An 18,695-nucleotide genomic window follows, 5' to 3' on the forward strand; every position below is an offset into this window, starting at 1 on the left:
CATGACCACCAGACTCATTAAAACACGTATTACTGAACATCGCAGCAACATCCACTGCCAATGCTGCTTGACAAACATGAGTTCTCACTTTGTGAAAAAACTTCATACCCCAGATAATCTCAGATGGACTGTTCTGGAGGCCAACAACCAGTAGAAAATGCAAACCCTATTCCTGAAAGAACAGCGTTGTATCTTTCATCTGACAACCCATGTGAGAAGACTTGATGATGAGATCGTTTGGAATGAATTGGACCCTCATGGCCTTTAGGGTCACCATGTGAGGTTTCACATTAAGCTATACCAGACCAATAAGAGAGGCGTTTTCTTACGCTTGAACTCCCCTCTCTCACAATGGACTTCACATTATTCTCTTTTCAAAAGTGGTATGCTCTGTGAGTTTCACTTGTGTAGAGGGGCCCCCCCTTACCAGTTAGTGGAATTAACATTAGGGAATTATGTCGGTCTCTTAGGGATTACACGGGGCACACCATTAGGGAACCTTGTGCTCTTTCCTCTCTACTAAATATATCACACAGCCACCATTGTAATTAGGGCATACGTACATATGAGGGCTATTCTGGCTCAATACATATTGTTTTTTAGCCAAGCCCTTTTTCTCCCCACCGCTATGGTAAGCTGACTATCTACCTACCATAACATCCAGGGCAAAATTATTTTGACAGGAATCTGGTCCCATACATAATGTGGCCATTATTTAATACGGGCCCTTGATCCTGAGAAGGTAGGCACGTTCCAAGACACTTTATAATGCCGCCCGCTATGAACTGTAGTAGGCTAGCCTCCACTTGAATATGGCTGCTGTTACACCTGTCATATGATACCACTTTGTGCCAACGACGCTTTCAGAAACCTGCTACTCCAGCACGTCTGAAAACTATTCTTTAGCACACACACATGTATGAACTTGATCAGGATAAGAAACTAGGGATACTACCGCTTCCCGATTAGGATCCAGATAGGGACCTCGTCCCCACCAATCCACTTTGGCCCTTCAGGTTCATCATGACGGCGTCACCTACAATATGGCCGCTGAAGGGACCAGTGTATTAGATATACACTGCTTACATGCCCCGTTCAGCCATAAGAAGTCCTTTGGCTGTTTTGACTACATTACTGACATCACTGCCACCGGCCCGCTCGGCCATCCTGAATTCAGACTGGGCCTCCTCCTTTATGAGGCATGATGAATTCATCATTCCTCAACTACAGTAGTCCCGGGTAAATACACTCAGAGGTCCTCGTGAGTTACTTACTCTATTGTGCTGTGTTGTTATATTCATATGTTTTGAACTATTTCCCTACTCCCCGGTACATCTACTTTATACCGGTCTTTCCTTGCTAGGCGTGGCCCTCTGCCTTTCCTAATGGGGCATTTCACTTTTGATTGTTGGGTAAGTCTACCCTTCTGCTGTTTATATTCTCATGGATGTACGAGTTAACCCGTTTTGTTTTTTAGGAACATGACTGTTCATATTTGGTTTTAAATGTATAATTTATCACAGTTCCTAGCCTCGAGTCTGTCATGAAGGGGGTGTATTGAATGTGTTTTTATTTGGTTTTTATAGTCTGAGGCAAAATTTCTCCCTCATTGACTCTGGCTGTACCATTAAGGCAGCGATATGTAACCATAGGACATTAAATGCGATACTCTTAACCTTTTGAATACATGGTTGGCTGTAGATTCTTCATGGTCCTCTTTCCTATTTTTTCATATAGGTGGGATCTCCCTTTCTGTGCCGCAGCAGGTGCAGTTTTAATCTTTTCGAGTGGATACCCTATACTTATCTTTAGGGCTCCACTCTTTTGTCTAATAGGATAGATATCAGTCTGGTCCTGATGAAATGCCATTGATCCCCCTGGCATTCTAGGCATGAAACATGTCAACCTCACTCTACACACACTTTAACTATTAGGGTACATTACTACTCTTTAGATAGCCGCCTTGTTTTTTTGTGTGCCAAGGAACTACCATTCTATTAAAGTTCCTTTGAATGCCTTAGACTCTTTTAAATCCCCTTTTGCCCCACCCCCTCACTTGCATCCACCATACGCTTTTAAGATCAATAGAGCTCCCCTAAAGAGCCGCCTTTGAGGGATCCGTCTGGCATAGCAGCGTCTGCCTGACGAGGAGCACCCGATGATGAACCATGACACTCCACCAGTTCTGTGAGGGCACTTTGATCTGATCACTCGAATCCCCTGGGATTAAGCTGATCGGATCTCTTGATCCTCCTATAAGGGTTCACCTCTACTTTATTTTTAAAGAACTGCCCCCTCTGTGTTTGTTATATGCATCCATTCCACTCTACACCACTGCACTCTACTCTGCACCACTGCACTCTGCCACTCTTGACTGGTTTCCATCCTTTCTGCATAATGGGTCTTTCCAGGTCATCTTTCCACCCTTTCACTCCCAGACACACTCACTGTGCTGTGGTGTCCCACAGGGTTTGGCATTGAGTCCGACCCTGTTCAAAATGTATGTTCGCCCATTGGCCCTGTTGGCTAAAATCCGCAACATTTCTTTGGTATCATATGCGGATGACATACACCAAGGACCCTAGCCAGGACGCGGCCAAATTCCAGGAGGCTTTGTCCGCTATAGCGGGTTGGATGGAGGCGAATTGTCTCCAGCTAAACTAGTCTAAAACTGAGATCCTCTTACTAGGCAGAAACTCCTCTTTGGGGCAACAAATGGTGGCCGCAGGAGCAGGGTGCTCCTCCTGTGCCAAAACCGTTGTAAAAAATCTCGGCATTCGGGTGGACAATGCCCTATTTTTTGAGGAGCACACCAAGTCTGTGGCAGTGATCTGTTTTGGTATACTGCGTGGCCTCAAACCCATTTTGAACTTGTTTGACCCCCACACTCGCCAGTTGGTAGTTCAAGCCACGATTTTGGCCAGGCTGGTCTACTGCAATAGTCTACTGCTTGGTACTAATAAATCTGTGATCAACAGGCTCTAGCGCACCATGAATGCGGCAGCACAAATGCTACTCGCATTACCGAAGAACAGTTCTGTCTCAGGTGTGCGGCGTCTCCTCCACTGGCTTCCCATTGAGCAGAGAATCCGGTTCAAAGCACTTTGTATCACACATAAAATACTGGTGGGCTCTGGCCAGACGATTGTCTGGGACCTATGTCCTCATTACATTCCACCCGTGCTCTGCGCATCTCCATTTGATGCGGGTGCCATGAGTCCGCAGATCCAGAGCTGGAGGCCGCTCATTTAAGATACTAGCACCGACTCTTTGGAACTCATTGCCACTCTCTATCAGGAACATCTAAACTCTCTTGGCCTTTAGAAAGGTAGTAAAGACCTGGCTGTTTCAGTAGGCAGTAGCCTCACCTGCACCATTCCTCTGATATTTAGCGCTTGAGCAGGGTCTATTTTTATATAGTACCCCAGGCCCGTTCTGCCTACACCTGCGGTATGAGACCCTTATCCTTGCCCTGCCGGCCTAATTTGTAGGCCGTGTTAAATTGACCAGAGTTCTACACCCATTTTTCTGAACAGCAGGCTCTACGCCTGTCTGACTAAAAATCACAGCCAGCTTCTCTCTGCGAGGCCTTCTGCTCCAAACTATAGAGCTCCCACCCTACCCGTGTGCGCAGAGTTCACTGGCACAGAGTTCACTGTCTCTGTCTCTCTACCCTGTCGACATATAGCCCAGCACATCCTGGGTAGGTCTGGTTACGAGAACAAAAGTTCCCACCGCAAGAATGTCAGTCCAGGGTTTGGATGTGGCAACCAAGACACTGCTATATATTTTATTCCTTACATTACATATTTTCTGCTTGCCCTATGAAATTTAAGACGAACGCTTGGCCTGAGAATATAACCTTACACCTAGTCTATGTTCCGCATTTAGTAGGATAGACACAACACTTCTAATAAATGTGCGAACCGTGGTGTAATTGACGTAGGTAGGACTGGCGTGCGATGACGTTGCTGTAGGCACTTCTCACTGCGTTAAAGAGTTTAAAAAGGAAGCCCACGGGGTCCTTGTTGGACTATCCCACCTGTCTGTTGGTAGATGGCAGGCGGGTGTGGGTGCTCCCCAAGAGCTCTTGTTTTTTGTTTTTAAGATACAATTTAAATTGCCAATATATTTGCTGTATATGCTATGGTATGCTATTTCGTCTCTAGATTGGTGAGAATGTAATACTTATATTATAATTGCAAGGCTGCTTTCTTTTAGGTTTAACCGTGAGTATTCTCAGCATTTTAGATCAAATGTGTTTTGCATTCTGAGAACATTTTCCTTGATTGAAATTGTTTTTCATAGTGCATTTATAAATGTCTTTGAGGTTTGTATTCTGCACACGTTATAATAGCATTTTTTGAAGTGTCTCTCTTCGAATGATTTCAATGCCTTCTAAGTCCTATTGACAATTAGATAAAAGTGCCTTCTGTTTGGTAAGACTCTCTATGAATGCGAGCTCACTATATTTTGTATCCTGTATTTTAATTTCCTTTTTCTTGAAGTTGCACCTTCTAAGTAAATCTGTTAAACCTTTTGGCTTAGTTTCCATGGCTCACATATTTGTTTCCTTAATTTTAGTGTGAGCGTTCCTGCGCACCCCCCCCCCCCCCTAAAGTTAAGGTGCCCCTTTGCCTCTAAATCACTCCCTCGAACATGTGGTGAGGGTGGGCCCGTGCCCCTAAAACGCTCCCTGTAACACGCTGGGACGTCCCTTTGCCGGGACAGCCATGCATTTTACAAATCCTTTAAAATAACATAACAAACTCTACTCTGCACCACTACACCCTTTACCACTGCAGATTACTAGGTAACACTCTAATCTCCTCCACACCATTCTATGACGCTGCATGTTATACCGCAGAATTCTATGCCACTGCGCTCTACTCCACTTTGCTCTGCAACACTCTATGCCAATAAACTCTACACCAGTCCACTCCACTCTACTCTACGTCACTCCACTCTTTGCGACTCCATTCTGCCACTCCAATACACAACAATCAACGCCACTTCAGTACACAACACTGTATGCCACTTCACTCTGACACTCTACGCCACTAACTTTTAGCCATTCGTTTTTTTTTTGTTTAAAAATGCTTTCTTGAAAACTATTTAAAAGAAATACAGCAACATCTATGAAGAAAAAAATGGCATATAGAAATCTATATCAGTACTAGATAATGGATCAAATATAAACAAAATCTTATTAGAAGAAATAAAGGATATAAGACAGATCTCATGAATAGAATGTATAAAACAATGTTGCAATATAATACAAATAGCATTTTATATACTTTACATATTTTTAATGGGGAGAAAGGATAAAGAAAAGAGCGGGAGGAAAACGAAAAAATATATAAGTTATAAAGAAAACGGGAGGATATCGATGAGGAAAAAGTAATATGATAAATAGAGCTATACAAAATGCTTTATAATGGAATGGGGAATTAACAGACAAAGCAAAAATCAATAAATTCAAGGAGGTTTGGTGACTTCATAATTTTCAACACTAATCGAGAAAGGGCAAGCGAAATATAAAGTCAAGGGGAGCCAAAGTAAATCTCTTATGATGATTATGTGTAATGAGGAAGTATGAGAGGTATCCTATCTATGATTATGACATCATTGAAAAGTGTAATTTATTTTGTGCCACAACTTGTTCCATAAAGAGAGTGGGAAAGGAGACTGGAGGTCTTGTTCACATGCAAGTTCTGTTTTAGTTTTGGCTCTATCTGGATCTTGAATAGAAAGCTGTTTGCATATGAAGGCTGCTTTAACTTCTGTAGAGGAGTACGGAGAAGGTATATAATGAACAAGTGATGTATAAGAAACAGGAGAAGAATCAATAATGGTATGAAGAAGAATATCTTGAAGCAGTGAGTATTTGTGTCTATGAGAAAGAGGGATATTATAGTGACTACGTAATTCCTCAAAGGATATAAATTTGTTAATCGAGAAAAGTTGGGAAATGGATGTGATGATTCCAGAGGTCAACCAGAAGGATAATTTAAGAACTTTATTCAATATGGTAATAAAGTGTTGTATCAAATTGTGAATAACAGGAGTTGAAAAGGAGAATATACCTGAGAAACGTATGTTTTAGTTATGATACTAGAGTGGTTTAATATAGGAGATGCTTGGGTTTTTGGGGAATAATAGCTAATTTGAGAAAGGAAAAAAGAGGAATGAGCGACAGGTCAAGGCATCACTACAGAGGAGAGAATGATGAACTAATGCAGGGATGTGGAATTTTTGTATCTACTTGTCCAAGGACCCAAATGTTACCGAGATCTGCATGTCCTGTAAACTCCACGTCCCACCACTCACTACATCAGTTATGAGGGCTGACCGTGAATCATTTAATATATTTTTATTATGTTTAATTAAAATCAATAAACAATTCAATGCTTTGTAGTAATGCAAAGGCAAAAATTGAAAAGCGATATTATCCCTCTTATCCAAAAGTATAGAAATTGTAAAGGAATACAACAATAAATGATCCTGCATGGCAGACTGTTTTAAGACTGCTATTTACAGTACTTCAATAGTTATGAGATATATGGCCTCTATTGTCGACACAGATACTTTGTACCTCTTGTTGTAAGCCAGCGATTAATAGCTGTGCTGGGCTCATATTCCTCAAAGCTGGGTCCTTGTATCATAAGAAGCATTAGGTCTTGGAGAACATCTTGATTTAACCATGTTCTTAGCGGGTTCTTAATGATATTCATTGCTGAAAATACCCATTCAGCTTCCTCTGTAGATACACTGAAACTGAACATAATCTCCGAACGCTTCAAGATATTAGGCAATGTGGAAGGTTTTTTTGCTAGCAGGGTAGAGTATGCAGGTAATACTGGAATGCCTTTGGTCTGAAAGCTTTTCATATGGGTTTTAAGTACACAAAACTCCTCTACAATTGGCAGCCTCTCGCAGGCGGTGAAAAGTACCTCAAAATGTTCAACAGTTGCTTCAATATCAGAGAGCCCATATTAATAGAGTTCCTCTACTTTCTGGCCACAGTGTATAATCAAATGCCTGAAATCCTTGAAATAGCATGCAATTAAAATAAGCAAACCTCTCCTCAATGTACGTAACCCCATTGTCAATGAGCTCTGTGTCACTTTCGATTGTTGCTGCTGGTGGGCAGTGTCCTGATAACTGTATTTCCCAGCCATCAGTAGAAATGTTTTCAAATGGATTTTATTTGAGGTGGTACAGTTTTTAAACTGCTGCAAATACTCTCCCAAATCACTCTGAAGGCCTACTAGGGTCAATGCACACCTCTCTACCGCAGGTGGAACATGCAATAAAAGCAGCTCATTAGACTGAAAGAATTCTGAAAGCTGCAAAACTAGATTTAGAATATCTCTGACTGTAAAGGTTTTTTTTATAAATGTAAAGCTAGTTACTTTTGAGCGGTATTTTTTTGCCTTAGCGGTAGAATAATCACTCCCAGCTGCAACCTGTTCCAGGTGTAGAACTACTGTCTGCAGGTTTTGTTGCATGGCTGCCAAAGCCCATGTTTTGCTCGATACCCATCTAACCTGTTTAACATAGGTAAATTGTGCAACGTTTTAATCCACTATTCTTGAAACTTCATTGGCATCTCTTCGCCTCTTAGGACTATACCAGTAACATTTAAAAATCCATTAGAGGGATTAGATTTTACAGCATCTGGAATCCCAAGGTGAAGCTTGTGCACTTCACAGTGGATTGGCAGAAGAAAAGGAATGTCTTTCATTAGGAGTGCCGTAAATCATCCCTTAGATCTTAGATCCCATCATAACTGCAGCACCATTGAAATTGACAGCTGTTAGTGATGGGCCTAGATGTTCTGTAGACCTCATTCCTACTAAATCCAAAGATAACCTTTTGATTCCTTTAACTATACCCTGCAGGACGCTTTGAACATATGCATGCATGAGTGAAACAAGATCTGCAAATGGAGTGTAGGGTTTCCCACCACTCTCACCAGCACAGTTTCCTGTTCAGTGATGGCACGGTCTGTGCTTTCGTCAGCAACAATGCAGATGAAGCGAGGATTTGAAACTATTTTTTTGATGTCCTTTCAGAGTAGATCTGCCTCACACCTTATGAACTCTGAAGCTTTTTTGCGGTTTGTATAATTTCATCCTATATCCACACCTGCTTTCTTCATAGCTACACAGAGGCTTTCCATGTCTGAGAGTGGCTTACCTTGTTTTGCACCTAGGTAAGCATTGGTAAAAAAATATGGTCTGTTTCTTTCTTTCTCTCTCCTTCAGTTTCTGCAGTGTTTGCATCATGAGTGTCTTCTCTATAGAGGCACTGGAATTTGATGTACTCGCTGTAAGAGTCTCAGACTGCAAGGGTGTTTCTTTCATTTCCTGGCGGTGCCATGAAACATGTAAAATTCGTTTCCTGAGCTTTGATTGGTTCAATGAGCATATGGTCACATCCATTTACGAAAGCATTTCTACCTGAACCCGAATCGCTGACTGCTACAGTAGGACATTTTTGGCAAATAATGCAGTACATTTTTGGTCCTCCTCCCTCCTGACTTTCCTTCAGGACTAGCCATGGCCAGGATTCCACCAAGTGAGACTGAAAAAACGGTTTCTTTTTTCAGCATCATACGTTTTGTTCTTGGTCATGTTAGGATTATATTGGGTGTTACAAGGCCCAACCTCATTTGGTTCTTTTGGGTTTACTTCTCCTGGCTTTTCTTTGTGTCTTATTGTGTGTTGAAACGCCTTTGAGACACCAAAGGGACAACAGGACAAAGGCGATCAAGTCTGAAACTTCATTCAGTTTTAAGCTCACTGTCCAGAAACGTTGAGCAATTTATGGCAACCAGCTTTTCAGGTAGAAGACTGCACTAAATCTTGATACAGTTTTTTAAACTCCTGCAAAACAAGGTATTTTTAATAGGAAGAACAGTAAGGCTGTAGGGCCAGACGGTTTTCCTTCCGAGATCTATAAGGCAATAGTAGATCAGGTTGTTCCTATTATGACTAAACTCTTCAACCAGATCTTACAAGAAGGCCTGAACCCCCCAGACTCCTGGAACGAGGCCACTATAGTTCTGATTTTGAAATCAGGGAAGGCGGCATTCAATTGTGGGTCTTATAGACTCATATCTTTATTGAATGCTGATTATAAAATCTTTACTTCTATATTGGCAGCACGTTTGGGTACGGTGGCAGGAGACATTTTGCATCCAGACCAGAAGGGCTTTGTGAAAGGGCGCCAGAAAACTCACCTAACTTATGATCTAATTGGTGCAATAGATCTGGCGTCCGCATATTCTATTCCTTTAGCGGCTATGACTTTGGACCCCACCAAGGCCTTCGACAGGGTTAATTGGGTATACCTGTCGGAGGTCTTGGAAAAATTTAATCTTGGTGAGAAGTTCCGTCACACAATACAAACTATATATAGGAGCCCTACAGCCAGACTTCTGGTAAATGGCAGTGTTACAGCACCCTTTAACATATCTAGGGGCACCAGACAGGGCTGCCCACTCTCCCCTCTCCTTTTTGACCTATATATTGAGCCATTCGCCCAACGGTTTAGAGAGGACGTTAACATCCAACCCTTTAGGTATGGAGAGTGGCAGAGGAAGATAGCCCTGTATGCAGATGACATCTTGATTTTTACTGCCGATTTAGATCAAGCATTTCCAGCAGTCATCAGTCAAGCTCAGGAGTTTGGAGTAGTCTCAGGGTATGAAATCACTGCCGCTAAAACAAAGGTGATGGTTTCAATCAAGCGGTCAACCAATGTTGGCATCTGTTAAGCTCTAAAATGAGATATCTCGGAGTCAACATAGTGCAAGTTATAGCTAAGATCGCTGAGTTAAACTTGACTGAAGTGGCGAGAGAATGTGTGAAGTTTATGAAGATCTGGGCTTTACTCACCCTCTCTATTATTGGCAGGACTAACTTGGCTAAAATGTCGATACTCCCAAAAATTACTTTTCTTTTTAACTGCGTCCCACTTTATTTTGAAAAATTACAAATTGACAAAATCCAGAGGGATATCAACTCCTTTGTTTGGGGGTATACATTTTCGCGATTGGCCTGGAAAAAGCTGAGACACCGAAGGGAGAAGGGAGGTCTCGCCCTGCCTGATTTTCAGCTCTATGCATGGGCATTTCAACTTTCGCATGCTATTAAAAATGCCGACTAAGGTTGGTGCGGGAGGGATGTTTTTAGCAATGTTACAGGGTGCACACTTACCGGTGGAGGGATTTTTGTTTAAATTTGGAGATGTTAAGTTTCTCAAAGTTAGGCTTAAGGTTTTGCAGGGTCTGGGTAAAACTTGGACAAACTTGAGGAGGTCGATAACTCTTGGCTACTTTTCCAGCATGGCCCCTATATGGGACTCTCCTGGTAGTCCAGAGTGCCTGAGAGATAGGGTAGCGATCCCGTTAAGGGATTCTGGCTTGGTGGTTTGGGGAGATGTGATCTCAGAAGGCACTCTGGTAACATGGGAACAACTTAGTGAGAGGGTGGGGCCAGGCCTTTCCAGATTCAAATATTGGCAGCTGATGAGCTGGGTTCAGGCCCAGTTACAGACAACCAAGGGGGGCTTATTAGGGAAAGGCAACAATCTTGTGACTAAACCCTATGGGAAGAAAGAAGTTTCCTTTTGGTACCAAGCAGTTTTGGAGGCAGTGGACGGAGAGTTTACCTTGGCAGAGGAATTATGGGGTAGTGTCTTGTTGGATCGAGAATGTGATTCTTTATGGCAATCCTCATGTAAACTCCTGTATGATGTAGTAAAGCCGGCGTGGTTGAAAATAAATCACCTGTTTACCGTTCACAGGGCCTACTTCACTCCGTTGAAGCTCTCTAAAATCAATAAAGAGCAGCCTGTATGTTGTAAAAAATGTGGTCTGGCCATGGCTTCCGACATCCACATGTTTAAAGAGTGCCCAGCGCTTTTTTCATTTTGGGACAGAGTAGGTAAATTTCTGTCGGACATATTAGGGATTATGGTTATTATGGATTTATCCCTGATTTTTCTTTGGACTTCAAGACCATGTTAGAGGCCCTGCAAGATCATTACTTTTCTATGCTGTGCTCCTGGCTAGGAGACAAATATGCATGAAATGGACTGATTCCACCCCCCTTCCTTTTTTGATTGGCAATCTTCTGTTTTGGCAACCTCAAAGATGGACCTAATGAGAACAGGCAGCAAAAAGAAGAGACATTCTGGAAGATTGTGGAAGGAAATGGGACCCATAGCTGAGTTTTTTTTTTTTTGTTTTTTTTCTCCCCTCTCGGGTCCTATGATTAATGTTGCCTGAACACTCTAAGGGCCAGGTCTGGATTCCTCCTCCTCAGTATGAGGCTGAGGTCCTAAGACAAGGCCTTCAAGCACTAGTAGCTCGAAATATAGAGTTATCTCAGTGGATGCTTTGGTGTGCGTTTCGGTAAGTCTTAGTGCCGGTAGGTGGGCGATTCTAAGCGCTAATTACCTACGCCGCTCAGCTTGCTGAGTGTGGGCGCGGACTCCTCGATTGTGCACTTAAAGGGAGATTGGCGGCTAATGAGGACAAAAAAAAATAAACGAGAGGTGAGGCTACCTGCTGCAAAGAACTTCTATGCGGCTGCTACAGTTCGTAGTGATTCTCTTTCATACCAAGTAGTGAATGTACAGACTGCACAATAGACCTAGAAGCCAAGAAAAGATCTACACTAAAAACAAGGATTTGAGCTTTGGAAAAGTACAAGCTACATAAAGGCGAGTCACATCTACCATCCATGTTTTCACTAAAATTAGAATCCAAACATTAGAAATTGTGTGAGCAGTCAATATGCTTGAAGTATTCCTCTATATGAGAGTGTTGCTCTAATAAATAGTAAACATCTGGTAACAAATAGCGAGTGAGCAAAGGTGAGTTTGAGTCTTTGGGGCCAGACCCTGCAAGTATAGAGTTGCTACGCTGTAGGTGTTCACATTCCTTCTCATTAGCATTTTAGAGGCAAACCCCAATTTTTAAAGCTGCACTGTGCAGCACACCATTGCTGCAACTACTCCTTCCAGTTAACCACGTAAACCTACTCTCTAACTGGCACCTTTGCTCTGTTCTTGCTCACAGCATGCAGCGCTTTCTGTGGAGGGACATCTCACCATGGCTACTTAAGGTATCGCAGGCCTTTCCTGGTCAGTGGCTGAAGATGGTTTGACCCAGAAGCCGTAAGATATGCTCTGCTTACAGAAATGTTTTGAGACAGACTGAGCTCCTTCAACCGCAGAAAAGACAATGCTAGTCATGTCTCAGGCAGAACCTAAGTTGAACTGACTGCCTCAGTTAAGTCTCAAGAAATGTTATATCAGTTAGTCGTTTCATAGGCAGCAGCCTGCCAAGAACAACAAAAAAAACAATTTCCAAGAAGGACCTAGACACCCTTTTGGTAGGGACTTCTATAAGCGTAAGACAAGAAACCTCCCATTCATGGAGCTTGCAGAAGAAGTGCTTCAAAATGTTCCAAGCGCTTAAATGTCCCACGCCCTTCTCGAAGGTGCCCAACGCAGGTCCAACAAGACTAGATCCATTCCAGACTTTCAGGATAACCACTGGATATGTAAATGAGATTCAAAGTGATTCATTGTATGCATATTTATTTTATGTAATTAATTCAGTAAAAGTCTGCTATGGATTTGGCCTTCCTGGACCTATAATAGACACTACTGCTCTTGGGCTGTTAAAATATCGTTATACTGACTACATGTTCAATGCACACAGTAGAATGTGTTTCCTTAATGGCTGCCCATTTCGCAGAGGGCAGAATCTGTCTCAAACAGTGTCACACGTCTTCTTCACCACTTTAGGTATTGACTCAAGTGTAGGACAAAAGATAAAACGTCTGCATTACTGCATATATTGACAGCTTTGGGACTGGTGCAAACACAGAGCTTGAGGCCGTGTAGAGACTTTGGATTGCAACAATGAATGGACATGTATGTTTTGCTTAGCCATAAAGTGTTAGTGATTTTTGGTGTTCTAACTAAACTGAACATTTTCCACCAGTATCTTTCCCGGCAATGGGGAAAGGCTTGCTACTTCTGTGAACAACATGGCCTCTCACCCCCTTTTTACTGAGTATTGTAGGCAGCTGTATAGTACTGCCATTAACACAGCAGCACTCTATCTGTGGGACTTTAGGGAGGGATTTCTGAAAAAAGGAGAGATAGAAGTATGCATGAGATTTCATGCCAAGTGGCAGTCCTTTCTCGCCCTGGCAGCTGATGCACAGAGACATTTTATACTTTGGTTTACTATACACACTTCAAGGGCTCACTGAAACTCCAGAGTGTGCTATTAATTTGCCTTCACTCAATCCTATAGCTCAAGCCACCCAACAAAAAAACTCTTGCTCTTAGTCGAACTGATATGACTGGCATGGGGGCAAGGACTAACAAGTTGGAAGAGCATGTGCCGGGTGAATCCAAGCCTGTCTGAGGTACTTGGGACCCAGGCAGGGCAACGCCTCGGCTGGTGGTTTCGAATCAAAACAAGTGGCCAATCCTCTGCGTTTCCTTTGCCAGTATTCCTGATGTCCAATTATCCATGCTGAATGGTGCACATAGAGGATGGCTGCGGCCGTCTGCATGTATTCGGTCATAGTGGGGATGCCAGCAAATTTACAGAAAATGCCCAGCTCTTTGAATATTAAGGAGGGAACTGCTACTGAGACCTACTATCTTGGGTAAATTTGTTTAAAGAAAAGCAATCATGTCACCTCCCTCTGCCCCTTCCGGGGTTCCTTAAACACCAAGATTGTGGCTTTTTAAATCTTTGGTATGCCTCTTGAGACCCTCAGTTCCTTAGCCATAATGTTCACTTTTAAAGAGTCGTCTCTAAATTCAGTAGAATGAAGTTCGAGGTCGGAAACTCTTGCCTCAGGAGAGGGCTTTTTTTTATTGTTGATTCGTTGAAGTGTTGGTGGTTTCCAGCATAAAAGGTTTAAATTGTTTGAGTTCATTCATCAGCTGCTCCATTATGATTGGGAGGGGTGATTTCCTGTAGGAAGCGGGGTCCTTTTTTAGTCTTTCACTGCAACCCCCGCATTCTCCTTCTGATGAATTGAAGAAGTGTTGTGAAAACCGTTCTTATGAGAGGAACTACCACCCTCTGCCACGGTAATGAGGTGACAAAAGGTACGTAAGTTAGGAATTATGAGGAAACCAATCCTCTTGAGATCTAGTAAATAGAGCACAGTTCAGAAGAAACCAGCAAAAAGCATGTATTAATAACAAAAATCAGTATTCTGTGGGTAAAAGGGCACTGAAATATCAACAAACGCCGTGTAGAAGAGGCCCAAGACAGCTGAGGCGCTAGAGTTGAAGTTGAAAGAACACTGTCAGGGCATAATTGGAGGGAAGTTTCAGCCACTTATTGACTTTGCTAATGCTTGTTACATTTTGCACACACATTCTAGAAGAACATACAGTGGTGTACTGTGTTTTGTTCAGCACACATGTGCTTTTATGTATATCTGAGACCACCCCAAACAATAGTGTAGGAAAGTTTATCGGAGACCGCCTTCAAGCGTTGAGTGATAACTGTGGTACGTATATAATGGTATTTATATAGCATGAAACTTACTGGTAGCAACAGAGCCCTGCTCGGTTTTACACATTTCACAGTGACGTTTTATTACACGCATATTTACAATTTTAGACACGGAGATTATAATGAGTTTTTCGTGTCTAGCACACAAGATTGCAAAAAACACATTTTTTTTCCCCCAGCTGATCTAACAGCCATATCGAAAAATTTTCGAATTTTGGGCACTTCAGTATGAATAGTAACTTGTTTCTTTTTGCCTATAGCCCGATACCACCGTTTTTCACAATGTTTGGGAATAGCGCCACCTAGTGGCTACTAAAGAATGGGACGACAGGACTTCTGCAATTTTCCATGTTCGCCGATCGCGTACCTTGTACTACAGCAGGCCTGGCACCAGGATTCTCGATCTGAGTGGGAGGGTCACAGAAAACACTCGTGGACACGGGCACTAAAGATTCATGGGGAGGCAGTAAAATAAGCCGAGGGCTTTGGCATATTTGCTGTTTAAAACATTGAAAAGTCTGTCAGTGTTGTGCGTGAAAGAGAAAGAGATGCACTTTTGATAAAATACGGTTTAATGAGTCTTTTCTGCTTGCCCTGGCTGATATCTCTCAACTGCTTAAACATTATCACTGACACCGCACCATAAAAGGGCACTTTTAAAGTGCATGGTCACACGCCGTTAACCTGTGTCCATCTCCCAGTAGCTCCTGAGAGCAGGACTTGGGGGCAGGGGTGTAGACCATGCCCTACTGAAACCCATACCCAATAAGTACCTGGAGCCGGTCAAATGGCATGGATGACACTATGCATAGTAAAAAGTATCAAGGACCCCTGTCCGATTTATGTGGTAATTCCTAGGGCAGGGCACAACATAAGTGAAATATATATCCCTAGGCAATATATATAGTACGTTTCTAAATCAATAGATATCCATGCCTGTCAAGTATCAAGATGTGGACATCATTTTATGGAACGTACTGATAAATAATCAGGGAAAGGAAAATTAGATTAAACGCATAAAACAACTTCATCCTCTGGTATAATTAATATCCACATAACAGCGGAAAGTATACAAAAGAAACTAACATATAGAGGAAAGATACAAAGGAAGCTGACGCATATATGAGAGGAAAACCCTTATATACTATCGCATAAAGCACAGAGTAATTAGATCAACTAAGTCAACGTGTGGCTTTTTTCCTGATGAAGACGCAGTTTGCATCGAAACGTGCGTCAAACTCTTATATTGTCTGCCACAAAGAAACACGATTCTTTTTTATCTATATATGTTATTGTCTCGTAAAGATTTACTGGTCTGTCACAAAGAAATATTGTGTTTTAGATAATTGTTATTATTGTTTATTAAACTGTACAAATATGTCGAGGTATCTATAATTGTATACACAAGAGAGGGAATGACTATTGATTGATGTATAACCTGTACATATAAGATGAGGAACTTTAGATCAATTTGTATTTTAATTGCTTAATAAATAACTGTTTTTAAAGAAAATTTCTTGGTAATTTTTAGCCACTTAATGTTTTACACTCCAGTTTATTGTATCTAATATGTACTTGACAGGCATGGATCTATTGATTTAGAAACGTACTATATATATTGCCTAGGGATATATATTTCACTTATGGATGACACTATGCGCAGTCTGTCAGCAGGGCCCAGGTGCCTCACACGTCACTTCAGGCGTTCCACTTGAAGTACTCCACACAGCTGTGACTGCACTGCAGTGAGAGTTGGCTTAGGAGTCTCTGGGGTTAAACGGGGGTTGTTGCTCCTTCAGTGCTGTATATGACTCAATAAGGCAGAGGAGTCAATCTGTGGAGTGAGAATGTCTGCAACACGACTGCACAATATCTGACATTTGATTCTATTCAAAGTGAACAAAGAAGCAGACTTGGCTTCAAGGTGAATTGACTTAAATTTATAGATGTAGTTTCAATATTGTTTTGATTGACTACAATGAAACATTTAGAATAAAGAGGTTTTTTTTTTAGCACAAACTCCGAATGGTTTCTCTTGACACAAAATGACAGCTCTTTGTTGGTAAATATTGTAACTCTCTTTAGTTGCCAGCAGAGTTCCGGTATGTTTGAGTAAATGGCGAGATATCCTTCAAGAACTATGTCGATTGGAGCTAAAGTTCTCCTACTGTAGTATTTTAATTTGGGTGGTGTATTCATCTGGACTTGCTGTAACAGCGTGTGGCTAGACACATCGGTTATATCTCTTTCCATTCCAGCATGCCAGCGTAGGCATGGGACGGTATCTGGTTGTGTAAATGGATGAATACACATTGGATGGATGGATGGACTTGGTTAGAGAGTGGCCCTCTAAAGACAGTGCTCATATTGGTGCCCATGCTTGGAGCAGAGCCCCACACATGACTTTAGGTGTAGGATTCCATATTGCATTGCGATGCCAGTTAGTGTCCAAAAGCTGCAGATCAACAGAATAGTCAATTCCTGACAAATTTCCTCCCTTCATTCTTCGACTCCTTAAACTTCTGTGACTCAAGGTAAATCCGCTGTTCGTCGCCTTATAAGGTACAAGGTAGTTATGGGCGATGGAGTCCCCGTATCGCACTATGAGCAGATTCTTTATAAAATTTAAGTGTATCAAAAACTTAAAATGAAAAGTAGACAAAAATACAGAATTTTTGGATTTCATTAGCCTAACATAATATTCAAGGTTTGTAATACTTTGCATATTTCTTTTTCAGGCCGGATTCATTCGTGTGGACCATGACTACGTATTAAAGTCAGCCCAGTTAGCCAAAGCTGGAGGGTGTAAGCATTTCAACCTGGAATCTTCTAATGGAGCTGACAAGGGAAGCTCATTTTTGTACCTAAAAGTTAAGGTCAGTATTAATTTTCTAAATAATGTGCAGTAATGCCTCCCATAACCCACATTTAATCTGTTCTTCTCGCGTTGAGACCGGAGTTACCCCAGCCAAAAGGGCTAATAATAGGAGACCATGTTGTCAGAAGTGACAACATTTACATGCAATGTCTAAAAATAGAAATAACTTGGAGGTTTCAGGATACTGGTTGAATGAGGATGGTAGTACCTGGGGCATTTAAGGCAGTTTGTAGGGTGAGAGGAAGCAGGGATCTGATTTCTTCATCAAGGGCAGATAAAAATTAGATCCTTTGTGGAATGCCTCAGCAGCAGAAAATCAGAAAGCTTCTTTCACTATACACTTGCACCTATAATATTAGCACTCAGCTATACGATACCTATTGGGGCTGAAGCACAGTCCCCTTTATGTTAATGGTAGTTTAGCACTCAGCTAGCCGATACCAATTGGGGCTGATGCACAGTCCCCTTTATATTAATGGTAGTTTAGCACTTAGCTAGCCGATACCAATTGGAGCTGACGCACAGTCCCCTTTATGTTAATGGTAGTTTAGCACTCAGCTAGCCGATACCAATTGGGGCTGATGCACAGTCCCCTTTATGTTAATGGTAGTTTAGCACTTAGCTAGCCGATACCAATTGGAGCTGACGCACAGTCCCCTTTATGTTAATGGTAGTTTAGCACTCAGCTAGCCGATACCAATTGGGGCTGACGCACAGTCCTCTTTATCTTAATGGTAGTTTAGCACTTAGCTAGCCGATACCAATTGGAGCTGACGCACAGTCCCCTTTATGTTAATGGTAGTTTAGCACTCAGCTAGTGCGTCAGCCCCTATTGGGGCTGACGCACAGTCCCATTTATGTTAATGGTGGTAAACAGTTGAACAGAAGCGTGAGATGCACAGGCAGGCATCTGCCTATCAGAGGGTCAAGCATGTATCTTTGGTCTCATTACTACTGCAGTTTCTGCATAGTTTCAAGTCCAGGCTACTAGATGTTTTTATATTTTGGGGGATGTGTCTTTTGTTCTACTGTTTGTATCGTTTTGTTTTGAATATCGCACAGTGCTTGCTTGATGGACTCTGGGACTCCGAGGTCTGACTCAGCAGGGTTCTGTAGAATTCTGTATTAAGCTGGACGTGACTTTTGGTGATAGTACTATTGCTTCATTACAAGTGGCGACGGTTGGAGAGTGACTGCTGTACAGGTTAAGTACTCTGCAGTAGAACCCATGGATGAATTTGCATG

At 42.1% G+C, this 18,695-nt stretch overlaps 1 protein-coding gene across 5 annotated transcripts in view; it reads left to right on the top strand.

The window, feature by feature from the left end:
- Positions 1-18,695, top strand: part of HTATIP2 (HIV-1 Tat interactive protein 2) — a 143,886-nt gene that overhangs the window by 91,404 nt on the left and 33,787 nt on the right. For all 5 annotated transcript variants that reach the window (XR_014978729.1, XR_014978730.1, XM_085643600.1 and 2 more), the window contains exon 4: positions 17,311-17,448. Coding sequence is in view for 3 of the 5 variants with exons in the window: in XM_085643600.1 (XP_085499726.1) it covers positions 17,311-17,448 (138 nt within the window). In the remaining 2 variants the exon portion in view is untranslated. The remainder of the gene's footprint in view (positions 1-17,310; positions 17,449-18,695) is intronic.

This window comes from Triturus cristatus, chromosome 3_1 (assembly GCF_964204655.1).
Source record: "Triturus cristatus chromosome 3_1, aTriCri1.1, whole genome shotgun sequence".
In the NCBI taxonomy this organism is placed as follows: Eukaryota; Metazoa; Chordata; class Amphibia; order Caudata; family Salamandridae; genus Triturus; species Triturus cristatus.